The sequence below is a fragment of the Anoplophora glabripennis genome, unplaced genomic scaffold (assembly GCF_000390285.2).
Source record: "Anoplophora glabripennis isolate ALB-LARVAE unplaced genomic scaffold, Agla_2.0 scaffold10, whole genome shotgun sequence".
Classification (NCBI taxonomy): Eukaryota; Metazoa; Arthropoda; class Insecta; order Coleoptera; family Cerambycidae; genus Anoplophora; species Anoplophora glabripennis.
This window is the reverse complement of record NW_019416481.1, coordinates 2,599,636-2,613,669: the sequence shown is the minus strand read 5'-3', so window position 1 is coordinate 2,613,669 and position 14,034 is coordinate 2,599,636. Positions and strand designations below refer to the sequence as shown.

The window sequence follows — 14,034 nt, the reverse complement described above, 5'->3', positions numbered from 1 at the left end:
TATTGTATTTTTGCCATACACATTTTGTAATTTTTTAAATTGTCGGTGTGATTTTTATTAAATTTTTATTATTGTTGATAACTTTATACACTTTATATGTAATTTCTTTATATTAGCTTTAAATACAGTATTACTTCAAATTTTATTCATATTTTACATTTGCTAGGATATTTATGTTTTTGTTTTTTATGTTAGGCAACAGTTTTTTTATAAGTTGCGAGAGTAATAAAGTTTATTTTGGTGTTACATAATAATTTATTTGAGATTCTTGCCCCCTACAAATTAGTAGCAACTTATGCAAAATTTTAATTTGGGAAATCAAAATAAAAGAAAAAAGTTCTGCAAAGAAATATAAAATTTCTAGCTTCAATAAAGTTTAATAAAGCAGTAACTTGAAAATGTGTGTTTCAAATAAAATGACAAGAGGCTTTTCCTTCGCAATATCATTAAAAAGTACAAACTGTGATGGAATTTTTAACTATAAATTTTTCAGGGAGTCATGATGCCGAAGGTGCTTTGCTCCTTTGCCAAAAAAGTGCTTTTGATAAACAACAACATTCAAAAGAAAACTATCCAAATTTCATGAAAAGTTATAAAGATCATTCGATTTTCAACTCCCAACTTTAAGAGCCAGGTAATATTCTACAGGGTGAGAATAATAAATAATTATGAAAACTAGTGACATTTTTGTAAGAAATACCCGTATCCGAGAGACTGCCCACAATTTTCTAAACACAACAAATTAAAAAATCATGTAAGCTTGCTTAATTGGCACAAATTAATTATTAATAATGGAGCTTTGTACAATACGATTTTACCACTGTCTGAAAAATATTTTAGAAAACATCAACTCTTTCATTTTCCAACACTGTGCGTCTCGATAAACGAAATGTTTCCAAACGTTCCTTTACAAAGCTTTTTCTTTTTTAACCATTCCAATTAAAAATTTTTATTTGGCAGATTTGACAGAAACATCCTGTATAAGTGTTTTTAATGCACAGCCATGAATCGGTGAAAAAAAAAAAATACGAAACGGTTAAAAAATATAACAAAACACCAAACATTGAATCTTCAGAGAAATTTTTCTTCTAAATCACTCTTAAGTTTCTAAATTTGGCAGATCTATCCAGAAACACCCTGTATAAGTATTTTTAATACAGAGCATGAGTGTGAATGGTTCGTTGAGAAAAAAAAAACTTATGAAAAAGTCAAAAAATCCTTATTAAACTTTTCAAAAATATAAACAAACACCGAATCTTCACATAACTTTTTTTCTAGTCTAATCATTCGAATTAAGATTCTAAATTTGATCAATCTATCCAGAAACACCCCGTGTAACTATTTTTAAGCAGTAGGGCTATGGACGGTTTGTTACAGCAAAAAAAACTGTTACGTCATAGAACTTTTTTTTCTAGTCTAATCTTTCGAATTAAAATTCTAAATTTGATCCACTTATTGAGAGATACCCTGTATAACTTTTTTTATCAAACAGTTGGGCTATGTACTATTTTTAGGAAGGAGCAGGGCTATGGACGGTTTGTTACAAAAAAAAAGAACTGTTACGAAAAAGTACAAAAATCCTTATTAAACATATCAAAAACATAAACGAATCTTCATAGAACTTTTTTTTTCTAGTCTAATCATTCGAATTAAAATTCTAAATTTGATCAATCTATCCAGAAACACCCCGTATAACTGTTTTGAATAAGCAGTAGGACTATGGACAGTTTGTTACAGCAAAATAAAACTGTTACAAAAGAGTTGAAAAATCCTTATTAAACATATCAAAAATATAAACACACGCCGAATCGTCAATAGAATTTTTTTTTTTCTAGTCTAATATTTCGAATTAAAATTCTAGATTTGATCCATTTATCCAGAAATACCCTGTATAACTATTTTTAACAAATAGTTGGGCTATGTATGGTTTGTTACAAAAAAAAAAATGTTACGAAAAAGTACGAAAATCCTTATTAAACATATCAAAAACATAAACGAATCTTTTCTAGTCTAATCATTCAAATTAAAATTCTAAATTTGATCAATCTACTCAGAAACACCCCGTATAACTGTTTTGAATAAGTAGAACGGCTATGGAAAGTTTGTTACAGCAAAAAAAACTGTTACGAAAAAGTTGAAAAATCCTTATTAAATGTATGAAAAATATAAACAAACACACCGAATGATCATAGAACTCTTTTTTTTCTAGTCTAATCATTCAAAATAAAATTCTAAATTTGATCCATCTATCCAGAAACACCCCGTATCACTATTTTTAAAAAAGAGTTGGTCTATGTATGGTTTGTTACAAAAAAAAAAAAACTGTTACGAAAAAGTACAAAAATCCTTATTAAACATATCAAAAACATAAACTAATCTTCATAGTGTAGTGTTATATTATTGTATTTTGAATAGCGCGCCATTTTTAAGGAACTAGTAAGAAACTAGGTTGGTAGTATTGTGAAGAGGAAGGAGAAGAAGGTTGGAATGGGGGATAAGGTTGTTAAGATAAAGGACTGATCTATGTGTATTTATATAGATAGTGAAAATAAAGTTTTTTTAAGCAGAATTATTAGAGTGCATTACTGGGTCAATGATTAAGTGGAGGCACCTACAATAGAACTTTTTTTTTCTAGTCTAATCATTCTAAAATTCTAAATTTGATCCATTTATACAGAAATACCCTGTATAACTATTTTTAACAAACAGTTNGTCTATGTATGGTTTGTTACAAAAAAAAAAAAACTGTTACGAAAAAGTACAAAAATCCTTATTAAACATATCAAAAACATAAACTAATCTTCATAGAACTTTTTTTTTCTAGTCTAATCATTCTAAAATTCTAAATTTGATCCATTTATACAGAAATACCCTGTATAACTATTTTTAACAAACATTTGGGCTATGTACAGTTTGTTACAAAAAGAAAACTGTTACGAAAAAATACAAAAATCCTTATTAAATGCATCAAAAACATAAACAAACGAATCTTCATAGAACTTTTTTTTTCTAGTCTAATCATTTGATTTAAAATTCTAAATTTGATCAATCTATTCAGAAGAAACACCCCATATAACTATTTTTAACAAGCGGCAAGGTTATGGATGGTTTGTTACAGAAAAAAAAACTGTTACGAAAAAGTACAAAAAACTTTATTAAATGTATCAAAAATATAAACACTACAACTACTCTAATACAAAGACAGTTCCATAAGCGTTTTTGTATCTTATCACGTATGGCACTTATAATACTACATTTAGATATAATTAACGTCACTCTGGGCGTGACAGTGAAAAATAAGTTAAAAACGTAGCACGAGACGAGACAACAACCAGCGATCCTCTACCACGAACGACACGAATATTTTTTAGGAGGAAGGAAACCCTCGAAAATTGAAATTTAACCACTAAATATTTCGCCGAAGACGTTATCTCGCCCAGTCGCGCCACCCAACATGTAACAATAAATATTAACCTACTATGGATATGTTTCAAAGAAATTATAAATTCTACAAAAACCTAAGATTAAAAAAAAACAAAAACGAACATTATCATATCACAATTATCACAAACAAAATGGAAAGTTGTGCGTATTCTAAATTCATTAAAAATTAGGTACTTTGGTTTTTAAGCAGCTGATTTTTTTTTTTAGGAAATTTAGAATATTTTCTACCTTAACCTTAAAAAATTGTGAGTACAAATAATGACAAAAAACATGTTAAATAACTAAATAAAATAATAACGATAAAATTGATAAAAGGCGTGGAGGTACAACGGTCTAGGTTCTAAAAAATTAATAAATATCGTTTTTGGTCCAAACTGTAAATCAACTAGAAAGAACACAAGAAAAAAGTTTTAAATCTTACTCCATAATGTACCCAGTAAGGCAGTCAAAAAACTTTTCGCACGAAATGGATTTACTTCACGCCGTTCTTCTTCCTCATGATTTCGTACAAATCCGATCTGTCCAGCAGTTTATTCAGCTCCTCTTTCGAGAAGACGTACCCGTTGCTGGAATTGTTATTCTCCTGCTCCAAGAGCTTCTGCAGGTCCTTAAGTTCGTTTTCTACTATCACTCGATCTTGCTGGTTGATCTTGAACTTACCTGAAAACGAAGGTATTGTATGTTTTGTGCGGCAGAGGAGACGGCGTATTACTACTCACCGTCTTTTATAACTATTTTTTCCAGCATTCGTTTTTGTTGGCCGCGAGTGATGATCTTCTCGTCTATGGTGTTTTTGGTGACCAGGGTGTATACCATGACGGGCCTCGTTTGTCCTATTCTGTGGCACCTGTCCTGTGCTTGTATGTCTGCCTGAGGATTCTAGAAAGAGAGGGGAATAATACCTTGAAAAAATGTAGGAAAATGTAGATGTAGTTTCAATTTTTTTTTTACCAAATTTTAAGATTAATCCAAAAATTTCAACATTAAAATTCAAAATTTTGTCTCTAAACTCGAAGTTCTGTGTTTGAAGGCAATATTTTGAGTTTCAAAACAAAATTGCGAGTGACCTCAAAACTTCGAGTTTTTTTTTTGGGATGACAAATTTTTAGATCAAACTAGAAATTATGAATTTCAAACAAGAAAATTTAATTGAAGAATTGAAAAGCAAAAATTCTAATACAAACTAAAAATATCTGATTTCGAGGTGAATATAAAAGAAAATGTACAAAATTTCAAATTAATTACAGTTTTTTAACAAACATTGGGACTAAACTTGAAATTTCAAATTCAAACTCAAAATATTGTCTCTAAACTCAAAATTTTGTTTGATTTCAAGGTTCAAAATAAAATTTAAACACATATTTTTTTGTGTACCTAGTTTCGATATCAAACCGAAATTTCAAGTTTAAATACAAAATTTTGAGTTGTAACACAGAACTTTCGAGTTTAAACTCAAAATTTTGTGTTTCAACAAAAAATTACAAGTTTAAATGCAGAATTGAGAATATAAATAAATCTGGAGATCAAACTGGAAATTTTGATCACAAAATGAGTCTAGACTAACCTAAAACTGTTTAAACACAAGATTTCAATTTTGAATACAAAATTGAAAATTTGAACATAAAATTTTATTTTCTTTGTTACTTTTTCTTTTTTTGTTTACTGAGTTTTCAATTTCAAATTAAACTTGAAATTTTGTTTAAATTTGAGATTTTGTGTTAGAATAGAATGTTTCAAGTTTGAATGCAAAATTTAGAGTTTAGGCGTAAAAAATATTGAATAGATTTCAATTTTTTTAAATCAAACTGTCAAGTGCGAGCACAAAATTTTGAGTTCTAAACTCAAAAATTTCGTGTCTAATCACAAGATTTTGATTCTGAAACTAAAATTTTGGGTTTGAGCATCAAATTTTGAGTTATTTTCAATTTTTTTTTACTTTCCTCTTTAAACTCGAAATTCTGTGTTTGAACACAAGATTTTGAGTTTGAATGCAAAACACAGAGTGTAAGTATAAAATTTTGGAACTAAACCCGAAATTTTGATTTCAAACTCAAAATATCATTTTTAAACTCAAAATTTTGTGCTTGAACACGAAATTTCGAGATGCAAAGTAAAATTTAAAGTTTGAATTTTGAGAGCAAACTAAAAATTTTGTATTCACATACAAAAATTCTGAGTTTAAATGCAATATTTCGAATATGAATGTATTTGTTCATCAAATTTTAAGATTAAACACAAAATTTTGAGTTCTAAACTAAAAATTTCGTATCTGATCACAAAATTTTTAGTTTGAAAGCAAAATGTTGAGTTTGAGCAACAAATTTCGAGTTATTTTCAATTTTTTTTCCACTTTTCTCTTTAAACTCAAAATTTTGTGTTTGCACGCAAAATTTTGAGTTTAAATGCAAAACGTAAAGTTTAAGTAAATAATTTCAGACCTACAATCCAAATTTCGAGTTCAAACTCAAAATATCATCTTTAAACTCAAAATTTTGTGCTTTAGAGAATTTAGTTTGAATTTTGAGATCAAACTGAAAATATTGTATATATGTACAAAATTTTGAGTTGGAACAAAAATTTTGAGTTTAAATGCAATATTCCGAATATGAATGTTTTTGTTTAGCAAATTTTGATATCAAACACAAAATTTTGAGTTCTAAACTCAAAATTTCGTGTCTGATCACAAAAGTTCGAGTTAGAAAGCAAAATTTTGAGCTTGAGCATCAAATTTCGAGTTATTTACAATTTTTTTCTTCTACTTTACTCTTTAAACTCAAAATTTTGTGTTTGAACACAAGATTTTGAGTTTGAATGCAAAATACAAAGTGTAAGTATATAATTTCAGAACTATACCCCAAATTTCGAGTTCAAACTCAAAATATCATCTTGAAACTCAAAATTTTGTGCTTGAACACAAAATTTCGAATTGCAAAGTAAAATTTAGCGTTTGAATTTTGAGATCAAACTGAAAATTTTGTATTAACATAAAAAATTTCGAGTTGAAACACAAAAATTCAAGTTCTAACTCAATTTCGTGTTCAAACACAAATTCTAAGTTCACATGCAATATTCCGAATATGAACGTTTTTGTTTAGCAAATTTTGATATCAAACACAAAATTTTGAATTCTAAACTCAAAATTTCGTGTCTGATCACAAAAGTTTGAATTTGAAAGCAAAATTTTGAGCTTGAGCATTAAATTTCGAGTTATTTACAATTTTTCTTCCACTTTCCTCTTTAAACTAAAAATTTTGTGTTTGAACACAAGATTTTAAGTTTGAATGCAAAACACAAAGTTCAAATATATAATTTCAGAACTACTCCCCAAATTTCGAGTTCAAACTCAACATATCATCTTTAAACTCAAAATTTTGTGCTTGAACACAAAATTTTGTGATGCAAAGTAAAATTTAGAGTTTGAATTTTGAGATTAAACTGAAAATCTTGTATTTACATACAAAATTTCGAGTTGGAACACAAAACTTTGAGCTCTAAACTCAAAATTTCGTGTCTGATCACAAAAGTTTGAGTTTGAAAGCAAAATTTTGAGCTTGAGCATTAAATTTCGAGTCATTTACAATTTTTTCCACTTTCCTCTTTAAACTCGAAATTTTGTGTTTGAACACAAGATTTTGAGTTTGAATGCAAAACACAAAGTTTAAGTACCTATATCATTTCAGAACTATACACCAAATTTCGAGTTCCAACTGAAAATATCATCATTAAACTCAAAATTTTGTGCTTGAACACAAAATTTTGAGATGCAAAGTAAAATTTAGAGTTTGAATTTTGAGACCAAACTGAAAATCTTGTATTCACATACAAAATTTCGAGTTGGAACACAAAACTTTAAGTTCTAACTCAAAATTTCGAGTTGGAACACAAATTTTGATATCGAACACAAAATTTTGAGTTCTAAACTCACAAAATTTTGAGTTTGAATGCAAAACACAAAGTTTAAGTATATAATTTCAGAACTATACCCCAAATTTCGAGTTCAAACTACAAATTTGAAATTTGGTACATAAAAATTTGATCCTAAGCTTTCATAGACATGAAATTTGGAATATTTAACATTACCCAGTCGCTGTCGAAGAATATCACAGTATCAGCTCCGGTGAGGTTCAGACCAAGGCCGCCGGCTCGGGTGGAGATTAGGAAGGCGAATATGTCCGGGTCACTATTAAACTCACTGATAATTTTTCCCCTATTCTCTAACCTCTGACTACCATCCAACCTTCTGTAGGAGTGGCCACGGAGAATCATCAATTCTTCGATGAAATCCAATGACATAACCAAGGTGCTGAATATCAGGACCTGCAAATAACACCGTTAATAATTCCAGTACCGATATACTACTCTTCATACCTTGTGTCCTTTTTTCTTCAGTATGGGTAACATGGTGTCGAGAACCATCATTTTACCGCTGGCCTCCACTATATTCTCGTCAACCAAAAGCGCTTTCTCTTCACTGTTGGGATCTAACGGAAAGTGGATAAGGAAAGGGTGATCTACGATTTTCTTGAACATCATCATGGGGTTGGTCATAGTCAACCTGGTGATGTAAGGCAGGGCCTTCTTTTCTATCTTCTGGCCGATTCTAGTCTCCTCTTCGGTAATCAGTTGGCCCTCAAAGTCCGAATCGTCGTCTTCATCTATTATTTCGCAATAGCTGGTTCTGTTTACAACGCATTTTCGTTTCTTTCTGGGAGCATCCACAACGTAGCTAATCTGCGGTCACAAAGAGGATAAATGCAACATTGGGCAACCCACAATACATTCTTATATTGAGTAGTCATGTGTAATCTACTGTTAAAGTAGGGCAGAAGCATACGACTGATAGTTTATTATACAGGGTGTCTCATAATTAGTGTCCAATACACAGGCATACAAAAAAAATCTCAAGACCCAGAGGGTAGACCCCCCCTCCCCTCCGTTTTTGGTGTCGCCGTTAACGCCCCCATGCACCCCCTTCTGGGAGTTGAAATGTCAATTATCATACAAAGTCGAGTAGGGTGAGTATTCCTATGTTTTCTGGGCCACTAAGAATGAAGAAGACTACCAAAAATGAATAAGACCCCCTCGTCAACCCTCGGCACCCTTTGCCACCCACATTAAAAGTCGAAATAGCTCATCATAAAATTTTTCAAAAATTTTAGTCAGGAGTGGCCAATTGAGGGGGTCGTCGGCTAAAATTTGCCCCTATTTTTTTACTTGTTGAAATTTTCAAATTCAGATACCAACATATGATAGATTTTCATTTCCTTTATAAAAAAGGTACTCTTTATTTCTTTGGATAAAGCGCTCCACTTCCGAGAAAAACGCATTTAAGCAATTTAACAATCATAGGAAAAATGCAGAAATAGTACGATCTTTCTATCATTGCTACTTTTCGTGTTGATCTTTGTCAGGTGTGATTGTATTAATAATATATTTAGATATAACATTTTTAATTTGGATACTTACTTTTTACTAAAAAATTATTGTTGCATTGTTCTCGAGAAAAAATTATGAAAACAGTTATCAATAAATTTAAAATTAATTTAATGCTATTAAACCAGCTTACAAATTGATTGCAAGGTATGTATGTACATGTCGAGTTATACAGGGTGTATCTAAATAACCCGAAAAAATGTAAGGGACGATTCTCTGATGAAAATTGATAGGGGTCTTTGGTATAAAATTTCTTGAAAAAACTCCCCTGAAAAGTTATGCCCCTCCAAAAATTTCAAAAAAAAGTTGTTTTACTTTTTTATATCAAGCTAGAGAAACCAAACTTGGTGAACATTATCTGTCAAAAAAACTTCACTTTTTCAAAGTTTTTCAACCCGGAAGTATTTTTGTAAGGGGTTCAAATATTCCAACATTATTTAATCATTTCTTAAAATACACTCGCGTTAAACAGCTCATTTTTTTAAAAATGCATTGCAATATTTATTTTTTTTTGTCATAAATTCTTAACTTTACGAAAAAACTTGAAGTGATCAAAAAGTTTGTACATGAATGGGGCTTTTTAGAAAAATTTTTTAAAAGGAGTTTTATCGAAAAAAATTATAAGAAAAAAATCTCATAGGGGTTGATTACTTTGGTTGAAATAATCAATCTTTATGTAAGGGGTTCCTTACAAAAATACTTCACAAATCAATTTCAAAAAGTGTAGTTTTTTTGACAGATAATGTTCACCAAGTTTGGTTTCTTTAGGCTTGCTATATAGGGAAGATAATTTTGAAAGCGAAAATCGGAATTTTAAATAATTTAATTAAAAAATCGCTTATACAGTGTGTCCAAGATAAGAATGGGATAGCATTAGGATCTAGCAAATGGCAAGAGATACAGACTTTTTAAATTATTGTATTGTAATCAGTTTTTGATTTTTTTTAATTTAAACAAATTATTACCAATTAGATACTGAACAATTCATTGTTGCAAGTCATTTCTTGTTTTTTTTTGCATTTTTGAGCATGTTTTTGAACTGTGATTACAGATTTTTTTATTTTATCAAAGAGTATATGTTAAAACGAAAAAAATTATCATCGGCAAAACTCTGTACAATGATTTTTCTAAATAGAATTTTTCTTTGAAAAAAAAGTGTTTCAGACTGGAAAAAATTAGTATCCCGGAAACTTCTTGATTTTTTTATCTATAAAAATTTGTAGTTATTTAAGACAGAGAAAGGTATACTTTCACCAAGTTTCGTCAAAATTAAATTATTTTTGCTGTAATGAGAAATAAAAAACGAAAAATAAGAAAAAAAAACATTTTTCGCATTTTTCTCGGAAATTTTAAGGTTGTCATAAAAAGTGATCTCTACAAAAGTTGTAGATTTTTGCATGATCCACAACTTTTATATTGGATACTCTTCTGTTTGACGTCAACTTTTGCCAGAAGTCCCAATGATATAATTTCACCCCCCCAAATCAACCCTCCGTCACCCCTGCTCACGCATTTATATTTTTTCATTTATTATAAACCTCTCCACCATTTTCAGTTGCAAGAGTCCAGGTAACAATTTTCTTTTTGTTCTGATGAGTTATTTCAATCGGTCTAATAATGATGTTAAAATCTCAACATAATAAAATTTTAACATTTAATATTTTTTAACATTTAATAATTTTTTAAATATACAACTTACTAAAATTAAAGTGAACTTGGATAGAACTAAGTTAAAATTTGGTATCGTTACATCAACACCACAAACCGATAGGTCTAACAATAAAAGAAAACCTTCAAAAAGAAACAATTTTACAAAATTAATGCGAACTCACCTCTTCCTCATCCTTCCGCAGCAGTTTCGAGAGATTCTTGGATATAACGTAAGAGTACAAATCCCTCTGCAATTTAGACAACGGACAGAACACCGTGACTTCCTTTTTAGGTACCATGTCGGTGAGCACGTCCTTTTTCAGTCTGCGTAACATGAAAGGCCCCAATACCCTGTGAATAGTCGATATCAGATTGGTCTTTTCTTCTTGTTCCAGTAGTTTGTTCTCGTCCTAGAATAAAAATTATTAAACGTACATTGACAGACATGAAAACGATGAAATACCTGGACGTCTTCGACCATCAGCAGGGAAGCAAAAGTATCCATGTTGTTGAAGACGTGTGGCAAGAGGAAGTTTAATAACGCCCAGAGTTCTGTGATGTTGTTTTGTAAAGGCGTACCGGTTAGCAGTAGTCTGTTTGAGGAATTTAAGGAACGTAAAATTCTGTGAATTAAAATAAAAATATTGAAAATATAAACATGGAGAAATCTTTTGCATTGTGGGTGCAGAACAAATAAGTATATTAAAAACGCCACAAATAAACTATTACGATTCAAAACGACCCCTGAATCGAAAAGAAAAAAAAAATGAACTTACTTTGACAACTTGGATTCGTGGTTTTTCAGTCTGTGCCCCTCGTCTATGATCACGTACTGCCAGTCAAACTGTCTTAAAAAGTTATACTCCAACAACGGTATTTGGTAACTGGTGAGTATAACGGGTTGCGTGAGAAACCCCCCGATTTCATATCTCTTCTTGATCATTCTGTACTGCATCAGTCGTTCTTGCTGGGAACCGTGGAAAAGAACGACTGGCACTTGCGGAGCGAATTTTTCAAATTCGGCCTGCCAGTTGGGAAGTGTCGACAAGGGCCCTACTATGAGATAGGGCCCGTGGGTCTTCCTTTGTAGTAAGTGGCAGATCAGTGCAATAACTTGGATGGTTTTACCCAAACCCATCTCGTCAGCCAATATCCCGTTTAAACCGTTCTCAAACAAAACCTGAAACACAGGAATTTACTACTATTAGATTTTTATCAATAAAGATGATTTACCGTCATCCAAGTCACCCCGTCAATTTGGTAGGGCCTGAGAGAACCACCCTCAAAAAATTTTAAGAATTTACTAACATCCGCATATTCTGAAATGAAATAAATGCATGATCTTAGAATTAAATAAACAATACTGAACAGTTCACATACTTTTTCCTCCAGACTTCTTACTTTTCATCTTTACGGCATCTTTCATGTCTTCTACAGTGGGCTGGAACTTATTTCTTTCCTGAAGCGGTTTTTTTCTATAAAAAAATACAAATCAATAAATCTGAAAACATTCCATAGAAATCGCTCGTACTTTACATCCTCACTGAACACTTTCTCTTGAAAAAATTCCGAATATTTCTCACTGACACCTAAAAGATACTTCATTCCTTTAAGGGCTTTCTCTCTTCTCTGCTTCAGAGATTCCTCTTCGGCAAGTTTCTTGGCTTCAACACGAAGCTGTTTTTTGTACTCTCTTTCTAATTCTCGCCTTAATTCCAAATCTTCGGTGGTGTTCAGAATTAAACCATTAGAAGCACTGAGTAATGACTGTTCAAAATTCTCCACTTCCTCTCGATTTGTATCTATATTTTTATTTTTACTACTATTCAGATCCAAACTTTCATCAGAGATTACTACACTATCCATATCACTTTAAGAAAATAAAAATTTTAGTTCAATATAATGAAAGAAAATTATTTCATGATTCTGGTTCTGTTACATCGTTTACCATCAGATGTATGAACTTTTTAAATCGTAATATTAGTTATGTGATCATGTATCTTACTAACAAAATCTGTTCGAAACAAAAAAACTAAACTATAAAATAAATCCTTTAAAAAATCGTCTAAACAAATACTTAATAGATTTTGAAAACTATTAAATTATTGAAATAGATTACTTACCTTGCCATAATGAACTTAACACATATATGTAAAATAGACTAAAATTAATATACAGCACGTTGGTACAGAAATTAGATTATATCGTAACGAACTACTAGGCCATGAATAAAATGAACGTCAAACATGTCATTCTGCCCTTCTGATCTGATGGTTCTCGTTTACCGGTCTTATTAATATAAGATTAAATATGATCGAATCCACCTAAAGAATGCAAAATAGCATTCCGATAGCGTACTTTCGAACGTGCAGTGCAGTCTTAGATGGGCATATAAACGTAGTCAGATATTAAAGAGCAGCTGAAATATATAACCAATAGAAGTAAAGTATTTTGCCGCTCTTTCCATTTTGTACTACCAATCTCAGAAAGTACAGAAAGAAAATACACTAAATTTAAACTTCCAATTTCAAATTATGAGAATATCTTACGTTTGAAAAGATGTATTTTTATTTTAAACAGAATTTAACAGAAGGAAATATTTTCTTTCATATGAATAAAGTTACATTTGTATTTGATGATGAGTAGGCTTTAATATTTGTTTTTAAGCTAAGTATACTGATAGTTTGAGAAATATTCTTGTTAAATATTCAAGACAATGTCAACAGTTTTTTTTCGATTTTATTATTCCAAAAGGTAAAATCACTTAGTTATCTTCCTAACTTTTACTTAATTAATGTATGAAGTAAAAATGAAATACATATTAATCACGTGATTTCGGCAGAATAAACAAAAACTCGAAAAAAATTTGTCCCTTTATTTTACGATGTTACCTTTATGTATATACCTATATGATAAAAAAATTACTTATTGTTGAATTGAATTTTGAAATTTTATAACTACTATAGTCTTAACAAATCAACGGTCTTGTTGAATTTCTTTTTTGGATTATTTCTATTATGCAAAATATAAAATTGCTCCTATACATATTTCTGTTTTACAATTTGTTCTGGATTAAATTGCCACAGCGAAATAAAAATATATTACACATATGATTTTACCAGATAAAAAGAAATTAAGGCAAGAAAAAAAGTTTTTTAAAGTAAAATTAAATAAATATTTTGCTTCATTGTAGGTATTTTTTAATTAAATTTTCTTTGACCGAAGCTTATTCAAAATTAATGTTTATTAATACCATTATTATTTTTTAAATTGATTGGTGCATGATTATGTCAGGATTTTTATTAGTCAAGTTCTGGCCTAATTAAAAACCCATTCCGCAACACTGAATTTTCCCTTCCTATCACTAAATTTATAGCTAATTTACAATATACATTTCACACATCCAACTTACCGGGTGATAACATTTTTATAGTGATAAATACAGGGTGGCCAAATGAAAATGAAACAGAGCCATTTTCAGGAACTGGGCGGAATTATAAAATTTAA

At 30.2% G+C, this 14,034-nt stretch overlaps 1 protein-coding gene across 1 annotated transcript; it reads right to left on the bottom strand.

Annotated features, from left to right (window-relative positions):
• Positions 1-3,768: 3,768 nt before the first annotated feature.
• On the bottom strand, positions 3,769-12,739 carry LOC108903559 (lymphoid-specific helicase-like). The gene is made up of 11 exons (XM_018705786.1): positions 12,651-12,739; positions 12,059-12,397; positions 11,908-12,002; positions 11,761-11,846; positions 11,304-11,707; positions 10,991-11,150; positions 10,710-10,937; positions 7,813-8,175; positions 7,525-7,761; positions 4,164-4,323; positions 3,769-4,104 (listed from the first exon to the last, which is right to left on the bottom strand). The coding sequence occupies exons 1-11, from the start codon at positions 12,656-12,658 to the stop codon at positions 3,917-3,919; spliced, it is 2,268 nt and encodes a 755-aa protein (XP_018561302.1). The 5' UTR covers positions 12,659-12,739; the 3' UTR covers positions 3,769-3,916.
• Positions 12,740-14,034: the final 1,295 nt, after the last annotated feature.

Coding starts and splice junctions, on each gene's coding strand:
- LOC108903559 (XM_018705786.1), bottom strand. Junction 10,938..10,990: donor TGATGGTCGAAGACGTCCAG/GTATTTCATCGT, acceptor TTTTTATTCTAG/GACGAGAACAAACTACTGGA. Junction 7,762..7,812: donor TGAAGAAAAAAGGACACAAG/GTATGAAGAGTA, acceptor TGTTATTTGCAG/GTCCTGATATTCAGCACCTT.